The sequence below is a fragment of the Elgaria multicarinata genome, chromosome 12 (assembly GCF_023053635.1).
Source record: "Elgaria multicarinata webbii isolate HBS135686 ecotype San Diego chromosome 12, rElgMul1.1.pri, whole genome shotgun sequence".
Classification (NCBI taxonomy): domain Eukaryota; kingdom Metazoa; phylum Chordata; class Lepidosauria; order Squamata; family Anguidae; genus Elgaria; species Elgaria multicarinata.
The window spans coordinates 33,964,336-33,989,003 of record NC_086182.1 but is presented as its reverse complement, the minus strand read 5'-3'; the positions used below and the strand labels follow the sequence as shown (position 1 = coordinate 33,989,003).

At 42.6% G+C, this 24,668-nt stretch overlaps 1 protein-coding gene across 5 annotated transcripts in view; it reads right to left on the bottom strand.

Moving 5' to 3' along the window:
• The window catches only part of POU2F3 (POU class 2 homeobox 3), a 334,798-nt gene that overhangs the window by 19,321 nt on the left and 290,809 nt on the right, over nt 1–24,668 (bottom strand). For all 5 annotated transcript variants that reach the window (XM_063138996.1, XM_063138991.1, XM_063138992.1 and 2 more), the window contains 3 exons: nt 13,051–13,155; nt 11,063–11,165; nt 3,970–4,052 (listed from right to left, as the gene is read on the bottom strand). In XM_063138996.1, coding sequence (XP_062995066.1) covers nt 3,970–4,052; nt 11,063–11,165; nt 13,051–13,155 — 291 coding nt within the window. The remainder of the gene's footprint in view (nt 1–3,969; nt 4,053–11,062; nt 11,166–13,050; nt 13,156–24,668) is intronic.

Genomic DNA, 24,668 nt, shown 5'->3' with positions numbered 1-24,668 from the left:
GTCCACTCCCCTTTTAAAGCCATCCCAATTTGGTGGCCATCACTATATGTTGTGGTAGCGAATTCCATAGTTTAACAATGTGCTGTTGACCAGCTGTTATTTGATATTCTATGTTTGATTTCAGTAGATGAGACTTGACATGTGTCAGGATTTGATAGCTGGCATTTAAAGAGATTTAGTATTTGACAATATCTGATAGCATAGTGGCCATGCAATGGGTTTCAGTGGCCTCATCTACACCAAGCAGGATATAACACTATGAAAGTGGTATGAAAGTGGTATATAAAAGGTAGGAGCCACACTACTGCTTTATAGTGGTACTAAAGTGCACTGACAACTGCTGGGGCCCATGACACATCTATACCAAGCAGGATATAACACTATGAAAGTGGTATGAAAATGGTATATGGTGTGCGTTAATGGGCCCCAACAGATGTCAGTGCACTTCAATACCGCTATAAAGCAGTAGTGTGGCTCCTGCCTTTTATAAACCAATTTCATAGTGGAATATCCTGCTTGGTGTAGATGAGCCCAGTATGTGATAACATTTGATAGTTGACAAGCAGCAGGCTTTTTAATAGGGCTGTGCACGGACCCCCCCGATCTGCTCTGGATCCAGATCTGCAACTTTCAGATCGGGTCCACTCTGCCCCATGTCAATCCACCTATGGTCAGCTCCACGGCGGGGCTCCGGATCCGGATCGGAGCTCCGTGTTTCCCCCCATAGACTTGCATTGAAAATGTCAAATGCCTATAACTTTTTCAGTTTTAAAGTTAGAACCATCAAAATGGTCACCATGAGATCTTCTACATAGATCCTGATTCATGCCCATTTTGAAGCAAATCCGAGAATCCCCTGATTTGGGGGGAATATTTAAAAGATTGTCCCCCATTTTCAGAATGCAGTTATCTCTGTCATTTTTCCAGATACACACTTGCAACTGGCCACCATGAGAGCTATGTATCCTCATTCATGCCAATTTTGAAGGAAATCCAAGCATCCCCTGATTTTTAACGATTTTTTAAAAAGTTTTAACCCTCAACCCTAACCCCAATCAACAAACCTGTAAACGTCTCCATCACTTTTCAAGTTAGAAACATCAAAATGGGCACCCTGATAGCTTCTAAATGTATCCACATTCATGCCCATTTTGAATGAAATATGAGCATCTCCTGAATTTTGGGGAATATTTTAAATATCACCCCCATTTTCAGAAATGCAGTTATCTCTATCATTTTTTCAGTTAGAAACTTGCAAATGTGCACTATCATAGATTCCACCTAGATCCTTATCTGTGCCCATTTTCAGGGAAATCCGAGCATGCCCTGATTTTTGGGGAATTTTTAAAAATATTCCCCCACCTCATTTACAGAAATGCAAATATCTTGGGGATTTTTCTAGATACAGACCTGGAAGTGGGCACCATGAGAGATTCCACATAGATCATTATTTATGCCCATTTTGAAAAAAATCCAAGCATCCCCTGATTTTTGAGGAATTTTTTAAAATACCCCCTGCCACATTTTTAGAAATGCATCTATCTCAGGGATTTTGTAAGCTGCAGACAGCTAACTAGGCTTCTAAATAGATCTTTATTCATGGCCATTTCAAAGGAAATCCAAACATGCCCTGAATTGTGGGGAATATTTAAAGCTAAAGCTAAATAAGAATCTTCAACACTTCAAAAATTAACAAGGAACTTCAAGAAGTCTAAACAGGGTGAGCACAGCAGCAATGCAGCTGCCTTTTCATCACCAGGAAGGACTAATGCCCTGAGTCAAAGCAAGACATACACAAACCGGCCCTGTGAGGCAGGCACAGAGGAGGAGAGGCAGCAGGCAGCTATGTCCCTGAAGCACTGGGAGCATTGCCTTTTCTAATTATCAATAATTATTAAAATTATAATAATATTAATAGTAATAATAAATGTATTCATTATTTGGGGAAATGGGAAAACTGTGTAGTGCTTTGGCCAAACTTCATTTGAACGGTCAAACTTTATTTGCTTTTTGCACGTAACAAGCAGTGCACAGCAATCACACTCACACAATCACACACACAACCACACAATCACATACATTAATAATAAATGTATTCATTATTTGGGGAAATGGGAAAACTGTGTAGTGCTTTGGCCAAACTTCATTTGAACGGTCAAACTTTATTTGCTTTTTGCACATAACAAGCAGTGCACAGCAATCACACTCACACAATCACACACACAACCACACAATCACATACATTAATAATAAATGTATTCATTATTTGGGGAAATGGGAAAACTGTGTAGTGCTTTGCCCAAACTTTATTTGAACGGTCAAACTTTATTTGCTTTTTGCACCTAACAAGCAGTGCACAGCAATCACACTCACACAATCACACACACAACCACACAATCACATACATTAATAATAAATGTATTCATTATTTGGGGAAATGGGAAAACTGTGTAGTGCTTTGGCCAAACTTTATTTGAACGGTCAAACTTTATTTGCTTTTTGCACTTAACAAGCAGTGCACAGCAATCACACTCACACAATCACACACACAACCACACAATCACATACATTAATAATAAATGTATTCATTATTTGGGGAAATGGGAAAACTGTGTAGTGCTTTGCCCAAACTTTATTTGAATGGTCAAACTTTATTTGCTTTTTGCAGCTAACAAGCAGTGCACAGCAATCACACTCACACAATCACACACACAATCACACAATCACATACATTAATAAATAATGTATTTATTATTTGGGGAAATGGGAAAACTGTGTAGTGCTTTGCCCAAACTTTATTTGAATGGTCAAACTTTATTTGCTTTTTGCATCTAACAAACAGTGCACAGCAATCACACTCACACAATCACACACAGTCCAAACAAACACACCCACACCGAGTCAGAGAGAGAGAAAGAGAGAGAGAAAGAGAGGATAGATATTTTTTTTGGTAATTTTTTAAATCTTTTTTTATATAGAAGAAATAAGGAAAATGAATAAACACAGTCACAGAACACAGGGTTTAAAAGACAGGGGGGAGGGTTGGGGGTTGGGAAGCAAACAAACACTCCAAAAATGAACAATTATAAATTTATATAAATCAAACTAAGGCAAAACACAGAGCACAGGAAAGCTACGCAAGAAGTCAGAAACAAACAAACAAATATCACCCCCCCCAAGCTAAATCCTATCTCCTCCGAACAAACGCAGCTACAGCAGAGAACTATTATTATTATTATTATTATTATTATTATTATTATTATTATTATTTATATAGCACCATCAATGTACATTGATGGTGCTATATAACTAACACTCCTCTCTCCACGAACTCCAACCCACAAAGAGAGAGAAAGGAAAAAACTGTCTCTTGGTGTCTCTGGTTTAGTCCCCCCTCCAACATTGGGATTGGAGGATGCTTCACATCAGGTGATCACTTATCATCACGATTGGGAGTTGAATCTGCCTCTCACTGCTTCAAAAAAACATTACCCCCTCCCGCTTTTACCCATTCTAAAAAAATTAATAGCAAGCAAACCGCATGACGAAAACTTCTGAAAATTGACACAAATGACCCCCAATCATCACTCTCTAAGCACAGTAAGTTTCAAGGATGTAGCTTGAAAAACAAAAAAGTTATACGCGCTTAGTTCAGGCAGTGTAATCCTATGGGGAAAAAAATCCAAAATGGCAGGCGGAGCTTCACGACAAGCGGATCGCTCTGCGAGTGGGCAATCCGCTTTGTGATGCTTCACCCCACCCCGACTCGCTTCGCCTCCACCTTTAACGGAGGCAAATCAAGCCGCTCCAATGCTGCTTCTACAACCCTAAGCGAAGCGGAGCACAGCCCTACTTTTTAGTATATCATAGCATGGCTATGAAGCATGCAATAGGGTTTAATATTTGGCAGTGTTGATAATGGCATGCAATATTTGGCAGCTGACAAGAGACCGGTCAAGATGGAGGTACCTGAGATGCTAAGCTGTGTCCGTGTTGTGGGAGGAGAAGCCCACTCTGCTGCTGAGGAAATGAGAGAAGGTTTGACTGCAGAGCTGAAAAAGAGAGAGATTGTGTCAGATACATTGTCTGTATTTGGCGATCTTTATTTGACAACCAGGAACATCACCCAGGGGGAAGGAAGCACCCATGGTCTGAGAAACCAAAGGCGTCCATTTGGGAAATTCAACAGAAGCTGGCCCACACACCACCACCCCGCTTTGGGAGAATTCAACCATGGTCATCCAGCGTCCTGTGACGCTTCATTTGACCTTGCGTCTCCTCAAAACACAATGCTCCACACCTTCAGAGTTGCGTAGATTTCATTGAGTGGCAGGCATTGCAGCGATGGACAACATGCATGTGTGAATCCACCCTTCTTCCCCTACGACAGCTAATGTGGGAAGAACGGTGTGAAGCCAAGTGCCAGCCGCTATTCGGTGGAAGCCAAAGGATATTAATGACTAATAGATAAGAACACTTACTGTAGGGCAAAATCCAACATCAGTCCAAGTTAGAGTAGACCCATTAAATGAGTAGGATTTAGTTAGCCATGACTTAATTGTTTTACTCAGAAGTGAGCCCATAGTATTCAGTGTCGACTTACTCCCAGGAAAAGGAGCACAGGATTGCAGCCTTAGCGTGCTCAGAGCACTTGGCTGACGTTATTGCCATAGACTTTGCAACAGTCCTGTAAGGGATGTCAACACCATCGTAGTATCCCTGCCTTGCAGACAGGTGGCTGAGGCAGTGAAATCCAATCTCGCCTGAGGCCACCTAGTAGTAATTTCACATTTCCAGAGCAGGATGGTGCAATGACATCAGAAATGAAATGCACGTCAGCTTTATTACAGGCCACCAAACAGACAAATTGTCTGTCTGTCCCCTGTCTTCATTATACATTTCCAAATTGGGACTTTGGCTACCTCCGCCAGAGACAATGCCTTGTTAGCATTGGGACCTGCTGTGCAGGGCCAAGATGGGCAGGGTTTTAAAAAAATAAAAGAAAGACGTTACAGCAGATTCTTCACCTGCGGCCCGAGCCAGGCTCCTCCCGGCTTCACAATTTGCATGGCAGACATAGGGACCATCAAGACAAACACGGCTTCAGCCACCTTTCCTGCCCCTCCACCCATGCTTCAGGCAGGCTGTTGCTTTCTTGTTTGCTTTTTAAGTGCCTCACGCACCTTAACCCATTCATCCTACGTCTACTAAAATAATAAACAAAATCAACCCTGCAAACTTTTTTTTTTAAGTTGCTGAATTAATCTGATTGGATTCATGACATCACAGAACTGTCCAGTATGGATTTGGAGTATTTATTGCTAGGGATGGGAGAGCCACCCTGATTTTTTTGAAAATCACTTCAAAGATCATTTGGGCTCATTCCCGTGTTTTTTTTTAAAACCTGGCTTTTGGCTTGTTTGAATGGGAAAACTGCACATTTATGTATTTTTCAAAGGTGCACACTTAACTCCCCATTGATGAAAGCAAGAAAACGTGCATTTCAAAATGTGAATTTTTAACACACACACACACACACACACACACACACACACACACACACACACACACACATATTTAACATTATTGCAAATTTGGAAATTTGTGGACATTTCTTGAAAGAAAAAAGCGCCCTTGCTTGCATTCAGGATTGTGCGTGAGGCATGTTAGCATAATTTGCAAACAGAAATTTGCAAACAGAGCCAGTGTGGTGTAGTGGCTAGAGTGTTGGACTGGGAGTCGGGAGATCTGGGTTCTAGTCCCCCCTCGGCCATGGAAATCCACTGGGTGACTTTGGGCCAGTCACAGACTCTCAGCCCAACCCACCTCACAGGGCTGTTGTTGTGAGGAGAAAGTGGAGAGAGGGAGGGTTCTTGCAGGAAAAAAGGCGGGATAAAAATGCAACAACAACAACAACAACAACAACAACAACAACAATAATAATAATAATAATAATAATAATAACAGAAATTAAACTCTTGTACGTTTCTGTTTATACTCTGTATTAGCCTGTTTTCAACCTGATACACTTAAAATACAATGAAACAGACATGCATTATTGGGAACAGGCAAAGTTGTATACAGGTTTTCCACCTGATCCTAGTTATTCTAGTTGCTACTCTGCTTCCGAATCTCTGGAACTAACATCTCTGCCAGATATTAGTCCATTACAGGGTAAAAGTTCCCTCATCCAAACTGCTGACGTTGCTGAATGTTATTTATTTATTTAGCCAATCAATCAATCAATCAATCAATTTTTATATCACTGGATTGTATCTAAAAGATTTCTCAAAGTGGTTTATATATAAAAATTAAAATGCAAAGCAATCACACTTAAAACCATTAAAAACAGAAAACACAAAAAGTCTTGGTGAAGAAAACTTAGGGTGCAGTCCTATGATTATTTAGACAGAAAAAAGTCCTTCCCAACATTCTCCAATCAGTCATGGAGTTGTAGGACTTTTAATGTCTAAACATACATAGGATTGTGCCCTTAAAGTCAAAAGATAAGGATCCTCAGTTAAAATATTACAATCAGAGTGCTAGCGATCAACGAATTGGGCAGTGCACTCAGCCAGGGAAAGGTAGGTCTTTAACTGGTGGCTAAAACATGCCAGAGTTGGCACCACCTACATGCCAAGGGAGACGGCATTCAACAACGCCACCAAGAAAGCCACCTTCTGATTGCTGCCAGGTGACAATCTGCAGGTTGTGAAATCAACAGCAAGATCTCCTCTCGTGATTGTAGAGATCAAAGGGGTCTCTATCAGGGAGAATGATCTACCAGGTAATCTGGTCCCAAGCTATTCACAGTTTTATATGCCAGCAACAAAACCTTGGCGCCAAAACCCACTAAAACGAAAACCAAACCCAGTAGGCATGGGGTGGAGGAAGGTGTTTATAACTAGGGGTGTGCACAGACCCCCCGCTCCGCCCTGCGGGCCGATCCGAAAATTTCAGATCGGCCCGCTCCGCTCCGCCCATACTCCGCTCCTCTTCGCCGTGGAGCTCCGGCTCCGAATTGGAGCTCCGCAGTGGAGGGGAGTGGTGCCAGGTAAGGCCAGGAGAGGAGGGTGGGGGAGGGTTTACCGGGCCCTGCCACCGTCACCGCCCATGTGGTGATGGCGGCAGAGCCTGGTAAGGGACCAAGGGGGAGGGGGGCCTTACCTGCCTCCGTCCGCGGTCCGTCAGCTTCTTCAATTGAGCCCGCGGTTCAACCAGGAAGTCTGGGCCGTGCGGCCCAGACTTCCTGGTTGAACCACGGGCTCAATTGAAGAAGCCGACGGACCGCGGACGGAGGCAGGTAAGGGAGAGGAGGGGGGGTTACCAGGCCCTGCCGCTGTCACCGCATGGGCGACAGCGACAGCGGCAGGGCCCGGTAAACCCCACCTACCTTTCCGGCGGAGCTCTGGATCGAGGCGAAGGATCCGCCTTGACTCGATCCTCTTCGCCACGCTCCGCCGGCCCCCCAATCCTCTTCACCTCCGCCTTAAGGGGAGGCGAAGCACCCCGCTCCGCTTCTAATTCGCCGGTCCGATTAGAAGCGGAGCACATCCCTATTTATAACCCTCCCCCACTTCTCAGATGTTCCTGCTGCAAGTCTGCCTCTGAGTCTTTTGTGCCAAAGAGGGTCTCTGAGGACCCTGGCCTGGAAATGGCTCTGGAAACAGCCAGAATCAGCACTGCAGAAGGAGTTGGCATCAGCGAGTCGCTATTTTCAGCTGATACAAAGGACAGGCAGCGATGTCTTTGGGGAGGGAGTGGGTGGCTGAGCTGAAAGTTCCTGGGGTTCAAGCACGGCTGGTGGTAGTGCCAGCCAAGGCGAGGGAGTGCCCCCACTCTGTCACTGAGGACTGAGTCACTGCATGATCACGTTACTGAGTAACCTTCCTGGTTCTCTGATCTTACTCTTCAGCTATGTAATCCTGGTTCTACAGCTCTTTGTCTACTTCAGCAGAATCCTCACTTCACCCTTTACATCATGTCTCTGGAGGGAAAAAAGAAAACACCGCTGTCGAAACCATGGGGCAGGGGCTGGCTACTCTTTCACCCGTGAGGCACCTTGCAAATTAGGGGCATGCGTGGAAGTGTAATTAAGCACACAAGACGTAAGCGGGTCTTGCAGAATGCCGAGACGGCTCGTTTAATATCTTTTACAACGTTCAAGCGAGATAGGATCTAAAGGAGCCAGACAAAAATTAGTCGACTGACATTGCCTCCTGGCTGCAGGGTGGGCGGAAGACCTACTCCAGCAAGGATCTTCCGGCAGGGTCAGGGGTGGGGAGTGCCTGCCTGGGAATAGATTAATGTTGGCAACATTTGTCCTGAAAGGGAAAAGGACTGACAAGAGGTTCAAGGAACCCGTGACTTTGTGGCCCCAGAAATCATGGAGATTTGGATCTGACACCGTTTACACCCTAAAGTCATGTGAAATATACATGAGGGGGGAAAAAGAAAAGTTTTACGGGCTGGAAAAACACACATTTCTCTCCTTTTCTTGATAACATTGGTGCTGAAAATGGTCAGTTGGAGAGAGCAGAGCACTAACAAAACATTATTCATCAAGGAGCTAATAATGGCTGGTTTACCCGTGCTCATTCCTCACGTTGGGACTGTAGTAAAGGGTGGCACAAGTGTCCTGCTTTGCTGAGGGCAATCCTTTATTTGACAGGCCGACAGAAGTCAATCCTGTCTTTGAAGGCCCAGCCAATCCCAATTTGTTTGTTACATACATCCTGCTTTTTCCTCCAAGGACCCCAAGGCAGAGTGTGCAGCCCTCCTCCTCTCCCTCCTCCTCTCCATTGTATCCTCACAACAATCCTGTGAGGTAGGTTAGGCTGAGAGTCAGTAAAAGGGAAGAACTAAGGGAGTGGCAAAGATTAAATATGAAGGTGAGGCAGTAGCAATTCTTGATGGTTAAATGCATCATTGTTGTGCTGCACAGGTCATTACCACCATCACCATCATCCTCCTCCTCACCATCCTCCTCCTCACTTGTGTACATTCAGAGATAATAGCATCCTGGCATTATTTAGTTCTAAACTTTACAGCAATCCTGCAAGCTTAGTCAGTATCAGTGGCGTGGGTTTTCCAGAAAATTTTGAATTGGATAGGAAATGTTTTTGTTTGCACTGGATTCCTCCCCTCTCACATGCCAATTAGGTTGATGGACCAATCGCCCTGACTTGGTACAAGGCAGCTTCTTTTGGGGGTGGGTCATAGGGTAGTTCAGTGGGGCAGAGACCCCACTTTGCACTCAAAAGGTCCAGCCCTCTGCATCTCCTGGGGTCAACGATACAGGCTCTCTTTCTTCCTATGTACTCTACATCTCTCTTTGCCTATCATGCTTAGGAATTTACTGCATTTGTACAAGGAATGAAAGCTGCCTTTTGAAGTAAGTTTGTGTACTTTGGTTTTGGATAGAAATAAGATGACTTTCTTCTGTATCATTGTATCTTTGATGTGTCAATCTTCAGTTTTAAATTTCAGTCTGAATATAAAATGTTTTAATACGTTTTATATAGCTTTCAATTATACGTCTTTTAAGAGTATTTTATATAACATTTTAAATATCTTGAGTTTTGTAAGTATTTTTACATACATTTTGTATAGGAATATATCTTCTTCTGTACTTATTCTCTCGTTCTAAAATGTATATGTCTTTATCATATTTTTAGACTCCAGTTTTTGGAGTCCGAAACGTGTTGGCTTGTCTGAATAAACATAATTTCAAGAAAGGCTTATCGAAATAACATTCTTTAAGAACTCCCTTTTTTGGTTCCACCCCTTGCCGTTCATCATTTGCATAAGAACATTTCCCATTTGCAGTGGAAACTTTTCCATGCAAATAAGGTTAATTTGCATAGGGGCATTTGCATAGGGAAAAATGCAGTTCACCTTGGGATTTGTTCTGATTCCCTCAATTAGGGGTGAGCAACTTGTGGCCCTCTAGATCTTGGCCTACAACTCCTATCATCCCCCACCATTGGCTATGCAGGCTAGAGTTGATATTTATTTATTACATTTATATACTGCCCCATAGCCAAAGCTCTCTGGGCGGTTTACAACAGTTGAAAATGGTAAACAGTATACAAAATTTAAAAAAACCATTCGAAACTTAAAAACAACAGAATAAAAACAACATCTGTAGGAGCTGTAGGAGAAAACATCTGGAGGGCCACAAGTTGCCCACCCCTGGCCTAGCATGTTTCTTTTATTTGCATTTAGTAAACAACAAAGCTAAAAAATATATACCCCACGTTATGATTTTTGTCCCAATACAATATAAGTATTTGACCTGAAATATCTGTGGGAAAAGACAAATAAAGCACATGTAAGGCAAAATCCTTTGCATGCTAGTGAGAAGTCCTACAACTCACAGAACCCCGTAGCCAGAATTTCGTTCTACTTGTGCGAATATGGATAAACTTTTTATTGGAACACTCTTTAATATTTACTGATGTACATGCTCTTTTAAATTATGTATCTGCTTCCTGGAAGATAAATGGATTTTTTACACTCATTTGACTACTAAAAAACTGATACTACAACACTGAAAGGATAAATGCTCACCCCCTCTAATGCAATGGATTGAAGATATAATCTACTTTTTTTTCCTTTTTAGAATGTTGTAACAATTGAAACTGAGATTATTAAAGTATGTAGTTACACTTTAGATATTTTTCTTTTTTTAATTTGTTGTTTCTGTTGTTCTGTTTTTTGTTTTTGTTGAAATTTACAATAAAAAATTAATAACACACATACACTATATATATATATATATATATATATATATATATATATATATATTATACACACCCACCCACACACCCACTCCTTGACCACCTCATAAGTAAAGCAAGGACAAGAACCCTGAACCAAATCCATGGGAATTTCTCCAAAATGTTCTTCTCCTTTGAGTTACTTTTCGAAAGCAGTTTCTTTTCTATCAAATTGAACAAGAATGGTCCAAAAAATGTGGAAGATATTTTTTTTAGCACAGTACTAGTTTATATTGTGTCAATGGTCAGTATAGATATACAGATATAGATGTTCACATTACCTTGTTGTCCTGCAGGACCCTGAGAAAGCAGGAATAGGGGGACAGATTGCATATGACCCGGAACCTGTACGAGTTGTTGCAAAGTGTGAAGAGAACTCATGTCCTAGAAGGGGAAGAAGAACACGAGTCAAATATGACGGAGCTCCTTCACACAGTCATGCAAACCCCCCATTGCCTGCACCATCTCATGGGCAGCCCTGTCTCGGCTGGTCAGTCCTTGCCTTCGTGGCCCCAGAATGACACGTGCATCACCTGGCATTTCATGGCTTCATGACTGTGCACCCATAGCCAAAACACTCCAGTGATTGCTGGCCCAAACCACTTCAGATTGCAAGAGTTCCCCACCAATGGGGTGGCCCTGTGTCCTCTTTGACAGAAGACTGTCTTCTATTTGAATGCTTTCCATATTTGAAAGCTGTCTAATCCAAGTCTGGCTGAATGATAAAGGATCATCAGAAAGAAGAGCTAAAGGGCTTTGAAGTTGCCCATCATCAGCACCTAGACAGCAGAATGAGCCAGGTGCAAATCTCACCTGGTCACGGTCTTCCGCACTATGATGAGCTGCAATGGATGGTGACAATGCTGTGTTCTACTCTTGTTTATGTAACTTCTTGTATTTATTATTTTATATTGATTTTACACTAGCTTTTACATAGAACTATATGTATTTTGATATAAACCAATTAAAGAGTTTAGGATACTGAGCAATATAGAAGCAGTATAAATAAATAAGTAAATTATTACATAAATACACCACATTTCTATTTACATCATAATAATTATACCGACATTTGGATATCAACACATAAATTAGCATATGCAAATATTTATGCAAATCTATGTCCTCTTTTGCCCTCTTTTTCAGAGATGCATTTCTAAAAACTTTTCTTTTTCCTAAAGCTTTTAAAACTTGATGTTGTTTGGACTTTACACTGTTAGTTTTACCCTACCCTGTGCCTGTTTACCCTACCCTGTGCCTGTTTACATTCTCTTCCCCTCCTTATTGCTTTACTATGATTTTATTAGATTGTAAGCCTATGCGGCAGGGTCTTGCGATTTACTGTTTTACTCTGTACAGCACCATGTACATTGATGGTGCTATATAAATAAATAAATAAATAATAATAATAATAATAATAATAATAATAATAATAATAATTTATTTATAGCATTTTATAGTGCCCAATGGCCGAGGTTCTCTGGGCAGCTCACAATGAAAGAAGCCAGATGGGCTACTTTTCTATATGCAGGGAGTGGTTCTGGCAGGAGATGGTTTGCCTAGAACTTTCTCCTTCACCTCTGAGCCAGAGGGGGTGGTTGGTTGGTGTCTGAGGACATGGCAATTGGCTACCCCTGCTGGAATGAATAGTGTTTCCTTTTGAGGATGAGGGCACAGCTCAGCAGCAAAACTCAGATTCACAAGTTTAGTCCTTCTGTCTCCCCTTTGAAGGATCTTGGGTAGTAGAGCTGGCCAAGGCTTCCCTCGCTATGACCTTGGGCAGCTGTTGCCAGTGGGCTGGATGGACCCATAGCCAGACTCAGCATAATCAGTTTCCCGGATTGATATGATTTTGCCACTGGCAATATTCAAGTCCTTCTTGATGTAGTTCTAGTACTATACGAGATGGAGAAAAGCTGATCTCTGCCAACTTTCTCAGTTCATGCATAATTTTACAATCCTCTGTCATGTTCACCTCCCCTCTAAACTAAAAGCCTCAAAAGTTGGAGTCTTTCCTCAGGATGGTATTATAGGACTAGTATTATTAATCATTATGTATTTATTGATGACCTGTATCATTTCCATGATGGAACCCAGGTTATAAGCTCCCAAGAGGTCCTCCCTTCCAAGCACGGACCACACTCAGTCTGGTTTAGGCACTGAATTCAGGCAGCAAGGTGGCTGCTTCTCAGACCATGCCTCTCTAAGGAACTTCTGCCCAGGGCCTGCAACTGCTTTCCATCAGTTATGAAGGAACCCAACTCCTTACCCCAGCAATTTGCCCTCCAGGCATCATGGACAGCCCTTGTGACAGATGGGTCAACCTTGAGTGGGTGTCCGCCTGCAAAGAGTCGCTGAGGTCTTCTGTTTTAATCTGCAAGGGAGAGCAAAAGGAAGAACTACATCACCGTAAAGCCCACTCATGTTGAGAATGAGGACACCCAACTCGTTCTGAATGCCTTGGAGGCATTCATAAGTCTGATGATGGATGCACTGATAAATAGAAGGCAGAAGGCAAAGGGTCAATTCCTCTGTACAGCCTACTTAGACTTCTGCCATGACTAACGCAAGTCTCCTTCATTTCAATGAGTTTACTCTAAGTGGGACTTAGGTTGGATTTTGCCCAAAGATAGCAAAATGAGAATTTTCACTGGATTTGTAGGAATAACTGAGAATAGCTGGGTTGAGGCTCAGCAGCCAAAAATGAAGCAACCCACCCCAAAAAGTAGTTCAAGGAGAATTTGTATGACTAACATTGGAATTCAGGCAGCACCTGAACCCTTTTGCCATTGGTCTTTGATGATAATAGTAACTAATGATTGTTTACTCCCTTGGCAAGGGAACACAACACAACCCCAAACCGCAAACCACTTGCCCAAGGCAAGAAGCTCAGTGCAGTTTCTCAAGCTACCAACCCCCCAACCCCTGCCCCCCTTTCATTCATTTGCTAATATCATACTTTGCTGGGAGAATTTAATAATAATAATAATAATAATAATAATAATAATAATAATAATAATAATAATAAAATTATTTGTTACCCACCTCTCCTGCTGGATCGAGGCGGGGTACAACACAAATAAAAACACCATAAAATACATAAAACTAATTCAAACATTTTAAACCAGTGCATCATTAAAAGCAGCACACCATTAAAAAAGGGCATCTTAAAATTCAGCTGGGTAGGCCTGCCGGAAGAGATCAGTCTTTATGGCTTTCTAAAATTCTGGAGGACTGTTGACGAATCTCTCCCGGCAAGCCATTCCACAAACTGGGAGCGGCAGAAGAAAAGGTCCTCTGGGTAATAGTTGTCAGCCTTGTTTTTGTTGGCTGGAGTAAATTCTTCCCAGAGGACCTGAGTGTGCGGGGCGGATGGTACGGGAGAAGGCGATCCCGCAGGTAACCTGGACTCAAACCATGTAGGGCTTTAAAGGTGATAACCAACACTTTATACTTCTCCCGGAAACTAATCGGCAGCCAGTGAAGGGATTTTAAGACTGGTGTAATGTGGTCCCCCCTAGGTGTACCGGTGACCAACCTGGCTGCCATATTTTGAACTAGTTGAAGTTTCCGGACTAGGCACAAAGGTAGCCCTATGTAGAGCGCATTGCAGAAGTCGAGCCCCAAAGTTACCAGTGTGTGCACTACCGTCTTAAAACAGGCTGGGCCACCTTTGCATTTAAAAATACTTCTCCAGTAGAAAGAAATTCATTTGAGACTCTACATGGACATCCAAACTGAGGTGTTAGGCAGGAGCAACTCATATACTAGAAAACTACATCATGTGAAGGGCTCTTTAGCTTAGGGGCAAAGAATATTTGAGTAAGGAGGATATGTGATGGATGCATATAAATCAATGAACGGTTTGGGAAAAATGGATAAGTTCTCCTGATATTAGAACCCAATGGGGTCATCTCATAAAGCTGACTGGTGTTAGATTCAAGACGGATAAAAGCAAATACTTCTTCAGATAGCACAGGGTTCTACTATGGAATTTGCTACCACAAGATGAAGTGATGGTCACCAACTTGGAATAATTTTAAGAGGGGATTAGAGAAATTCATGGGGGTTAAGACTATCCATGGCTACTAGCCATGATTACTGTAAATTATTTCCAGTATCAGAGGCAATATATACCATTTATACCAGTTGCTGAGGAACTTGGGCAGGAGATGGCTGGCTATTGCCTTCATCTCCTGTCGTGGGCTTCCCATGAGGGCATCTGGTTGGCCACTGTGAGAACCGAAATGCTGGACTAGAAAGGACTCTGGTCTGACTAAGCAGAGCTCTTCATATGTTCTTACTATTCTCTGCATTTTTGTAGTCTGAGGCATTTCTTTGAAACTCACTGTATAAAATATCTAAGAAACAAACATGATTTTTGTAATCAGAACACAGGATCCCTTAATATATCAAAATCAAAGGTCCATCTAGTGACTAGGTTTTAGTCCAACGTTGTTTCAAAGAACAGCCGGCAAATGCTCACAAGAAAAGCATGAATCCCTGATTCTTTGCCCCCAGCAACTGTTCTGCAGAGATAAACAGCCTCTAAACACCGTGGGGCGCATTGAGCTATCATGGTTAACAGCCGCTGATAAAATCATGCTCCTTAAATTTGTCCAATCACTTAAAAAACTAAGAGGTACTTTTTTGATTGTTTGTTTTGTATTTACTCCTGACAACTTGAAAAAAAGGAAACCTAAATGGATTTTTGTTTGGTTGGTTGGTTAATTAATCGAGATTTTAACATTAGTTAAACCACAAACATCGTTGGTTACATTCAGATTAAATTCTTGATGCATCCATGATATGTGGTAATGGCTGCTGTTCAATGACTTGAGGATGTTTTCGGTTTATTCAATGCATTATTTCTCTAGGTGAATCAAAGTTCCATTCTGAAGCCAAATTTGAGAATAGTTTGGTCTAGTGTTTTAGTTTTAAAATCCAGATGAGAGCTACTAACCTCCCCCCCCCCCTTCCTCAGGTATATTCAATTTAGACAAATATCTCCTCACAGTTCTGTATAGATGATATAAAATGGTGGAGATGAACTTTTATTGGTAAAAGGAGAAAGTAAGAAAAGGAAAGAAAAGAAAAGATGTTAAAGCAATCTTTGAGCTATTCTAAACTGATTAATTTAACAAATCTGATTAGTGTAATAGATATCCCCCCGTTTTATGTGAACAAATCATTTGGGTATAAAATTAATGTGCATTTTCCATAGCTTTACTGTATATTTACATGTCTGTTTCCATTTATCATCGCTTTATTTTTATGATATTATTAATCTAGGAGGGTCCCCCGTCCCGTGTGTTTGTTTTAGCAAGTAAACAAGGAGTTGATCATAAGTCATAAGAACCATGAAAGAGCAAACAAAAATACATTTACAATTTGATAAATTGCAAGATCATATATTATAAAGACAATCAATTACACACTCCTCTTTAAATTGATGCGTGTTAATGAGTTGCCCCATAAACAAAAGAAGCCAACTTTTGCTGTTCTCTGCAAATTTAGTTCAGAAACATAAAGGAATATTGGGGTCAAAGAGCTGAAAAACACCTCCAGGACAGGTCTACTTAGCAGAATAAGCAGGAAGAGACGGCCATAAGAAAAGTAACCCCCAGACCGCCAGAAAGATCAGAGACTAAAATTAATTACTTAAGTGCAATACCATCCCAAAAGGTGTCTAATGTTGCATTTTCACCTTATGTTTTGATCTTTATCTGTTAGCAACTTTGGAGAAGGTGTATGTATGTTTCAAATAAAAAATAAAGAATATTTCTCAGAATCTGTATCAGGATATTTGTTGGGTGTATCCCCAATTAATTCCCCCATATCCCAACTTGTCAAAACACCTGTGTTCTAGAACAGCTTTCCCCAACCTGGTGCCCTCCAGAAGTTGTGGACTGCCACTTGAAGGATTCTGGACCATTGGTCATGTTGGCTGAGAATGATAGGAGTTGTAGTCCAAAGCATCTGAACAGCCACAGGTTGGAGAAGGCTGTTCTACAATACTCTCACGGTATCAAATCCACACAATGAAATTTGTGAATGGATCACACTTTTCCCACCAGCCTTGGCTTGCAAGGATATGCAAGCTTCAGACAAACACTATCAAAAGGTGTGAACACACACACACACACACACTTCAAGTGGGGAATTCAGTTCAGGTAAACGGGATCATTTGAACCCCCCACCCGCCTGAAGTGATCCACCTCATACTTCCTGTTATGTACATTTAGACATGGCTCCAGCAATCCCACTCCATCTTCTTTGGGGGAAAAAGTACCTCTGTAGAGCCTGAAAGTCTGCACTCTTAAAACATTGAAGCTGACCTTAAAGGCAAGTTCTCTCTGAAAGACCTCACAGCTCCCAAACCATTAGTTGCAATGCAACTTCGTACCAGAAGAGGGAGGCAAGAAGTGGTAAAACATTTTCTGATAAATCATTTGCAAAATAGATACACGTTCGTTTACAAAAGGAGTTTCAATGTAGAATTTAAGACATGTTAATATACAGAGAGGTAGAGTAGCTCATGCCCACCTCTCCTTTGGGTGGTGTGTGTGTGTGTGTGTGTGTGTGTGTGTGTGTGTGTGTGTGTGTACATACCGTACAATTAATGCAAGAGCCTTCAGAGCGAGAGCGAGTGAGCAAACGCTACTTCTAGAAGACTCAGGCTCCTTTATAAAAAGAGCTTTCAGAAAATAACGAAATCTCTACTCAGTTGTCACACCAAGTGTGCAATCTTCACTCCGTTTCTTTGGTGCCCTGTCCTACATTTTAAAGTAGGTGTTATTATGATCCCTTGACCATCACAGTGATTTCCTCGTCACCATGGATATGGCCAATGCCTGAAATGATGACTAGGAACTTCCAATAGACTAAGAAAGAAAGAAAAAAGTTATACCTTTTACCCCCTTGTCCCTTCTGAGCTCATTGCCTTCCAGAGTGAACTAACAAGGACAAAAAAACGAATCAACCCTTCTTTGTAGCCACAACTCTTGACGATCGCTGGGGAAAAAATGCATGTCCCTAAACCAACTCTGCAAAGCAAATCCAAAACAGCAAACAGGTGAAGGAAAAAGATACCGGCTAGAGGAATAATATCCTTCTTTGCTTGCAAACGGTACAATCCCAATCGGCACCAAGTGTGGAAAGAAGGCAAGCCATTTCCAAACTGAAATCAATTTTTACAGTTGCCAAAACAGAAGGGTTTGGAACCCATCCAGCGAGAAAGGGGTGTGTTGCGTACATCACAAGCTCTAAACAACATGAGAACATGAGGTTGAGGTTGGCATTAAAACCTGGTTTCCAGTTTGGGCTCTTTTATTGCTTTTCAGCAGAGCAACTTTGTTCCCCACTTTTTTTTAAAAAAAGAAAAGAAAATAAACCGTTAAAATTCTCAGAATTTTAACGGAGAACAAAAAAGCTAGGAGAACCACAGCTGAAACCACTCCTGCACCTGGATTGCAATTCTTGTTGCTCATCGCCAGTCATTATCAATTAGAAATATAATCAAACCACAAAAGGCTGTAAGAGCCAATACTTTTTTTTTTAACGATGCTGAAGTTGCATATGCAGATCCAGAAGAAAATCCACATGCAGATTAACAAATCACAGTGTGGAATCTTGTTAAGTTTCATGGGTTTTTTTTGGTCTGACTTCATGTTGAAGCCAAATCAGCCTAGGTGAAAAAGGAAGAAGAGACTGTATGTTTCCTCCAATTCCAATCGCAAAGCTCCAGGGTTTTTCTGCGTGAGGTTGATGTGCTTTGAATCGGTTCCCCACCCCCTAGAATGGAAGAGGCTGCCATGCCTTGAACAGGCGTGTGTCTCCAAAGGTGACAAAGTCCAATAGATGTGGCTCTCCCCCACACCTCAGTGGTTGCAGGATGAGACAAGCTGAACTTGTGGAATGTCTTGCTGTCATCCAGCTGTGAAATGCACGGAATCTTTCTGGAATGGAGCTAGGGACATGATGGGGAATGTACAGAGAACGGTTTCTGGGCAAGTCCCCTGAAAGAAGCCATAAATCATGTAGGCATCGTAACGTGCATCTCCCCAGAGAAACATGATTTATGGACAATTTGTAGATTAAATTGTACACACTTGTGGATCTGAATCAATGTGCTGGCAGAGAATGAACCGGAAGGCCCCCAAACTCAGCAGGGTCCCCAAATGTGGCTCACCACATTTTGAAGAAACTGTAGTAAGGCAGTAAGCCTGTGTGCACCAGTTGCTGGGGAACATGGACGGGAGGGTGCTGTTGCATCATGTCCTGCTTGTTCATCCCTGGCCGATAGCTGGTTGGCCACTGTGCGAACAGAGTGCTGGACTAGATGTGTGCTATCTCCAATATTTGAGGCAGTAAGCTTGGGTGCGCCAGTTGTTGGGGAACATGGGTGGGAGGGTGCTTTTGCACCATATCCTGCTTGTTCATCCCTGGCTGATGGCTGGTTGGCCACTGTGTGAACAGAGTGCTGGACTAGATGGACCCTTGGTCTGATCCTCAGGGCCCTTCTTACGTTCTTAGGAAGCAATACATTAACATCCCCCCGATTTGAATTCGGATCTTCCATCTCTAGCCCACCACAGCTGCCCATGTCTATACTTGATTGGCTTGGTAAATCTATGTTTGCCAACATCACTACCTTAGGAATTGCTAGTCCTATCATATTAACCATATCATCTTCATTTTTGGGAATGGGCGATCAACAGAAGGATCCATCTGACCTTGTTGTCAACCTAATTTTGTGCATTACCCAGAGAGCTTTGTCTATTAGGTGGTAGCAAGGAGCAGTGCTATGTTGAAGGTGTGTGGGTTTTTTTTTAGAAATCTGTTCAGGGCTAAATAAATATTTGGGGCATATTTTTAAAAGGAGACACTGGTCCAGGAAAGATTGGTGAGTTTAGATGAGTGTAAGACAGATGCCTGTATATAAGTTTGTTTCCAGTTTGTAAATCACACACAAATCCCGAATTGTTTGCGGTGCGGCCATACAAATGTCTGCATGGAACATGGAAAGTGTTATAATAATTTGGAGTTGCTATTAGGCTAATTGCATCTCTTAAATTTTCTCTTTCTATAAAAACTTTTACAGTTGCTTGATTTTTTTTTATCTGTTCTGTAATTATTGAAGCAAGAATTAATTGTGGCTAATTTTCTCTTCCTTCTTCTTTTTTTTTTTACTACACTGCATAATCCTTATCCTTAGATTTTGCTTTGGTGTGATGCCTCACTAAAACAACGCTGCATAAAACTGTGAAGAAAAAGGACAAGGTGATAAGGTATTTCTAGTGGGGGGTGGGAATGATGTGGTGTGGACAAGATCACAGCTATTCTTCTGTAAGCAGCCTTTGCGGCTGTGCATTCTACAAGACTTTCCTGGGCTTCTTATTATATCTCCAAAGGTTTTTAACTGGAACTTTCCAGACCAAAATACATTGTCAGGTTGGGGTCTGGAGGCTAAAAGATGTTGCCACAGGTGGATAATCAGGTGAAGAAGGTAATAGTCAGAGAGATAGGGAAAGTAGCTCAGCTTGCGACTGCTCAGTTTAATGAGCCAGGCTACAGTTACCAGCTTTATATAGGCAGATGGAATCATATTGGAACCACCTCAGGGACAGTGTCAAGGGTAAGCATAGTTGGGCACCTGCTGAGGGCCCACACCCCAGCAGGGGCCCACTGACAAGAGTCCTCTGGACTTGCTCCTCCCCTTTGCCATTTCAACCTGCTTGTTCCCCTTCCTCTCAGTCTGGGCCAGACAATGGAGGTTGTGTGAAGAAGGGGCAGAAGATGCTACTGCCTTACTTGCCATTGTCTCTCTGCCTGTCAAGTGTCACTAAAAGAAGGGGCCCATGGAGAATGTCTTGTCTAAGGGTCCTCAAAAACCTAGAGCCCTGATAGGGTAGGAGCTGTAGCATCAATCTCCCTGATAGGGTAGGAGCTGTAGTATCAATCTCCCTGATAGGTAGGAGCTGTAATAACAATCTCCAGCCATCTGCTGTGGTGATGCTGCAATGCAGCTGAGATTAGGCATGTTGTTACTGCTGCTGGTAGATTACCACCTGAAGGGCCAGGAATAAGGAACTGAGACCCTGATGTCTAACTGAATCGGATCAAAGAATCACTTAGTCACATCCAATTGAATGTCTGTTGTCCAATATTCAGTTATTAACAGTGGCCACCCAAATGCCCCTGAAAGATCACATAGTAATCTGCTAATCTCCAAATCAGATTACTGCAATGCACCCTGTGGGAGACTGCCCTTGAAGACTGTTCAGAAGCTGCAGCTTGTGCAAAATGCAGCAGTCAGATCAATAACTGGGACCAGAAGGCCTAAGCACATAAGACCAATTCTGGCCTGCTTGCATTGGCTGCCTGTATGTTTCCGAGCCCAATTCAAGGTGCTGGTTTTAACCTATAAAGCCTTATTTGGCTCAGGACCACAATATCTGATGAAATGCCTCTCCTATCCTGAACCTGCCCAGACACCACAATCAACTTCTGGGGACTTCCTCCAAGTCCCTCCTCTGAGGGAGGCTTGGAGGGTGGCGATAAGGGGAAGGGCCTCCTCAGTGGTGGCCCTCTGACTATGGAATGAGCTCTGCACTGAGGCCCGCACAAACATAGATGAACACCGCCATCTATCCCGAGGCATTTAATGGCATTTAGTGGGATATGATGAGGCATTTATGTCACTTTTCTAAACAGTCTAGTATTTTATTGAAACTGTTTTTAGCTGTCTAAAACTGTTTTAAATGTTGGTTATTTAACTTTTTATGCTGTATACATGCTGTATTTTTAATGCTGAATTTTATTGTCTTATAAATTGTTGTAACCTGCCCAGAGCACTTCAATTGGGCGGTATAGAAATGTTGATAATGATGATGATGATGATGATGATGATGATGCCAAGCCCTATTGCATCCTCCCCCAACTTAGCATCCTCCAAGTGTGTTGGACTACAACTCCCATCATTCCCAGGCAGCAAGGCCAATGGTGAGGGGTTATGGGAATCATAGTCGAAAACACCTGGCTTTTCTACTTCTGGTTTTGCAAGCCAGGCTAGTACTTGGGGAGACCCAGGTTCAAATTCCACTCTCAGCCATGAAGCTCACTGGATGACCTTGGGTGAGTTACTGAAAGGCTGTCACACAGAAGAGGGCCAGGATCTCTTCTTGATCATCTCAGAGTGCAGGACACGGAATAACGGGCTCAAGATTCTGGCTGGACATCAGGAAAAACTTTCTGACTGTTAGAGCAGTCCAACACTGGGGCCAATGACCTAGGGAGGTTGTGGGCTCTACCACACGAGAGGCCTTCAAGAGGCAGCTGGACAGCCATCTGTCACGGATTCTTAAAGGTGGATTCCTGCGTTGAGCTGGGGGTTGGACTCGATGGCCTTAGAGGCCCCTTCCAACTCTACTCTTCTGTGATTCTACTGTCTCTCAGCCTAACCCACCTCACAGGGTTGCTATGAAGATAAAATGGTAAGGGGGAGAAAAAGGTATGCTGCTTTGAGCACCTTGGAAAGAAAATGAGATATAAACATAATAAATTAATAAAGTGGAATGGAATAGACTGCTTCAGTTTCCATATTTTTGGATCTCAATAATAATAATAATAATAATTAATAATAATAATAATTCAAGGAATCGTTGACAGTAGAAAACCAACACAGTAGGCAAAGAGCTAGGAGAGGACTTTTTCTTCTTGCTGTGCTAGCTCTCTTCTTGCAGGAGGCTTTTTTCCTTTTCCTTTTTAACATGGAGAAGCATTCAAAAGTGGGACCATTCAACTGCATGTAGCAGGGCGCTGTCCATTTTACTACCTCATCCCTGTCTTACTCTCCCCCATGTATGTCAACCAGGCCTTTAAAGGACAATTCAAAAATCTAATGTGGAAGCCATACAGCACCTTTATGGACATGGCTCGGGACCACAATCCCTGATGGAACGCCTCTCCTGACATGAACCTACCTGTACACTGAGCTCAGCATCTAAGGTCCTCCTCTGAGTGCCTACTCCGAGGGAAGCTCGGAGGACGGCAACATGGGAGAGGGCCTTTTCAGTGGTGGCTCCCCAATTCTGGAAGGATCTCCCCGATGAGGCTTGCCTGGCACCAACATTGTTATCTTTTCAGTGCCAGGTCAAGACTTTTATCTTTTCCCAGGCAGTTAACAACATATGCTGACTTTGTTTGCCCTTACTTGACTCCAAAATAGTTGTTTTTAAAAGGATATGGTTGTTTTTATGTTCTTGCTGGTTTTAAATTTTGTATACTTGTTTTTTAATGTTCAATGTTTTTTAACTTCTGTAAACCGCCCTGAGAGCTTCGGCTATGGGGTGGTATATAAATGTAATAAAATAAATAAATAAATAAATAAATAAATAAATAAAGCAACATGAATGGCTAGCAAGAGGTAGCACATTCTGTCCCCGCACTGGTTCCTCTGGTCACTCTGAGATATGATTGATGGCTATCTCATCTCAGACTGATGAGGAAAAACACGCACACCTTCAACAACAAACGGTGGGTGATGGAAAACGATCAAAGCTCACTTGCATAACCCGTTTGAGGAAGGTGTTTCATAAACATTTCACAAGACAGGAGAATTATGAAGGAGGAACATCTCCCGACCTGCCTGTAATTACTGCTCCAGGTTGTCCTCACCAATAGGGCCGCAGCAGGAATCGTAAGAAAACAGATAATAATAATAATAATAATGATAGAAAAGATGGTTTTGTAACCAATCCATAAACATTTGGCACACAAACCGCTCATAAAGACATCCTGCAGATGCAACAGCACCAGCTGTGCAAGACAAGAGATCCAGGGAACATTGCTGCATCCACCGGCCCAGAATGGGAGGGTGGTGGGAGCTGCACAGATACAGGTGGAGATAATCAGACGTAGTTGGATGCTTTCGGAGCTGTCAGACCTAACTGGATGTCTCATTTAGCCGCCCTTCTCTTAAACACGAGGCCGACTCTTCTTGCCTAACGTTCGAGCCCTGACAAAATTCTCTTCAAAAGACCTTGGAAACGGGACTGGCCTTGGCTAAAGCCCTTAATGGCTTTCAGGCTGCCTGAAAGACCATCTTCTCCCTTCTGTAACCACCTGAAAGTGCTGATCTTAAGCTTTAAAGCAGGGGCAAGCCATTTCGGGGACTTAAAAGAGTTGAGCCCAACTTACTTCAAGGACTGCCCAGCACTCTGAAGTCATCAACAGAGGCCCTTTTCACTTGTCCACTGCCAAAGGCAGGTAGGCAAGTGAGTACAAGGGAGAGGGCCTCCTCAATGGCAGCCCTGCATCTCTAGAATCAGCTTCCATTGGGTGTTTGCCGGGCCTCTACTTTGCACCACAGCCCTTTGAGCTAGATTAAGGTGAGAGACAGTAACCAGCACAAGGTCATCCAGTGAGCCTCATGGATGAATAGGGATTTGAACCTAAGTCTCTCAATCCCTCATCCAACACACTCATCATTACACCAGAGTGGCTCTCTGAAATGGTACCCTACCCTATGAACTAGAGAGCATTGGTTCTTCAGTTGAGATGGGCAGCTCCTGAAATTGTCACCCAGGGCCATACATCACCCCAAAAGCCTAGCTCCTTCACAAACACAACACAAATTGGAATCCATTGCACAAGATCAAAGGGCATGTAACCGTGTCTCTTTCGTACATAAGGATTTGGATCCATTAAGCAGCCAGATCTACACCAAGCAGGATATGACACAATGGCCACGTTCAGAAGACACCTTAAACCATGGCTTTAACCATGGTGGTTAAGCCAGAAAGCCAGGCTGTGTTCAGAAGACACCTTAAACCATGGCTTTAAGGCTTCCCCCCTCCTTTATTTGCCATGGTTAAAGCCATGGTT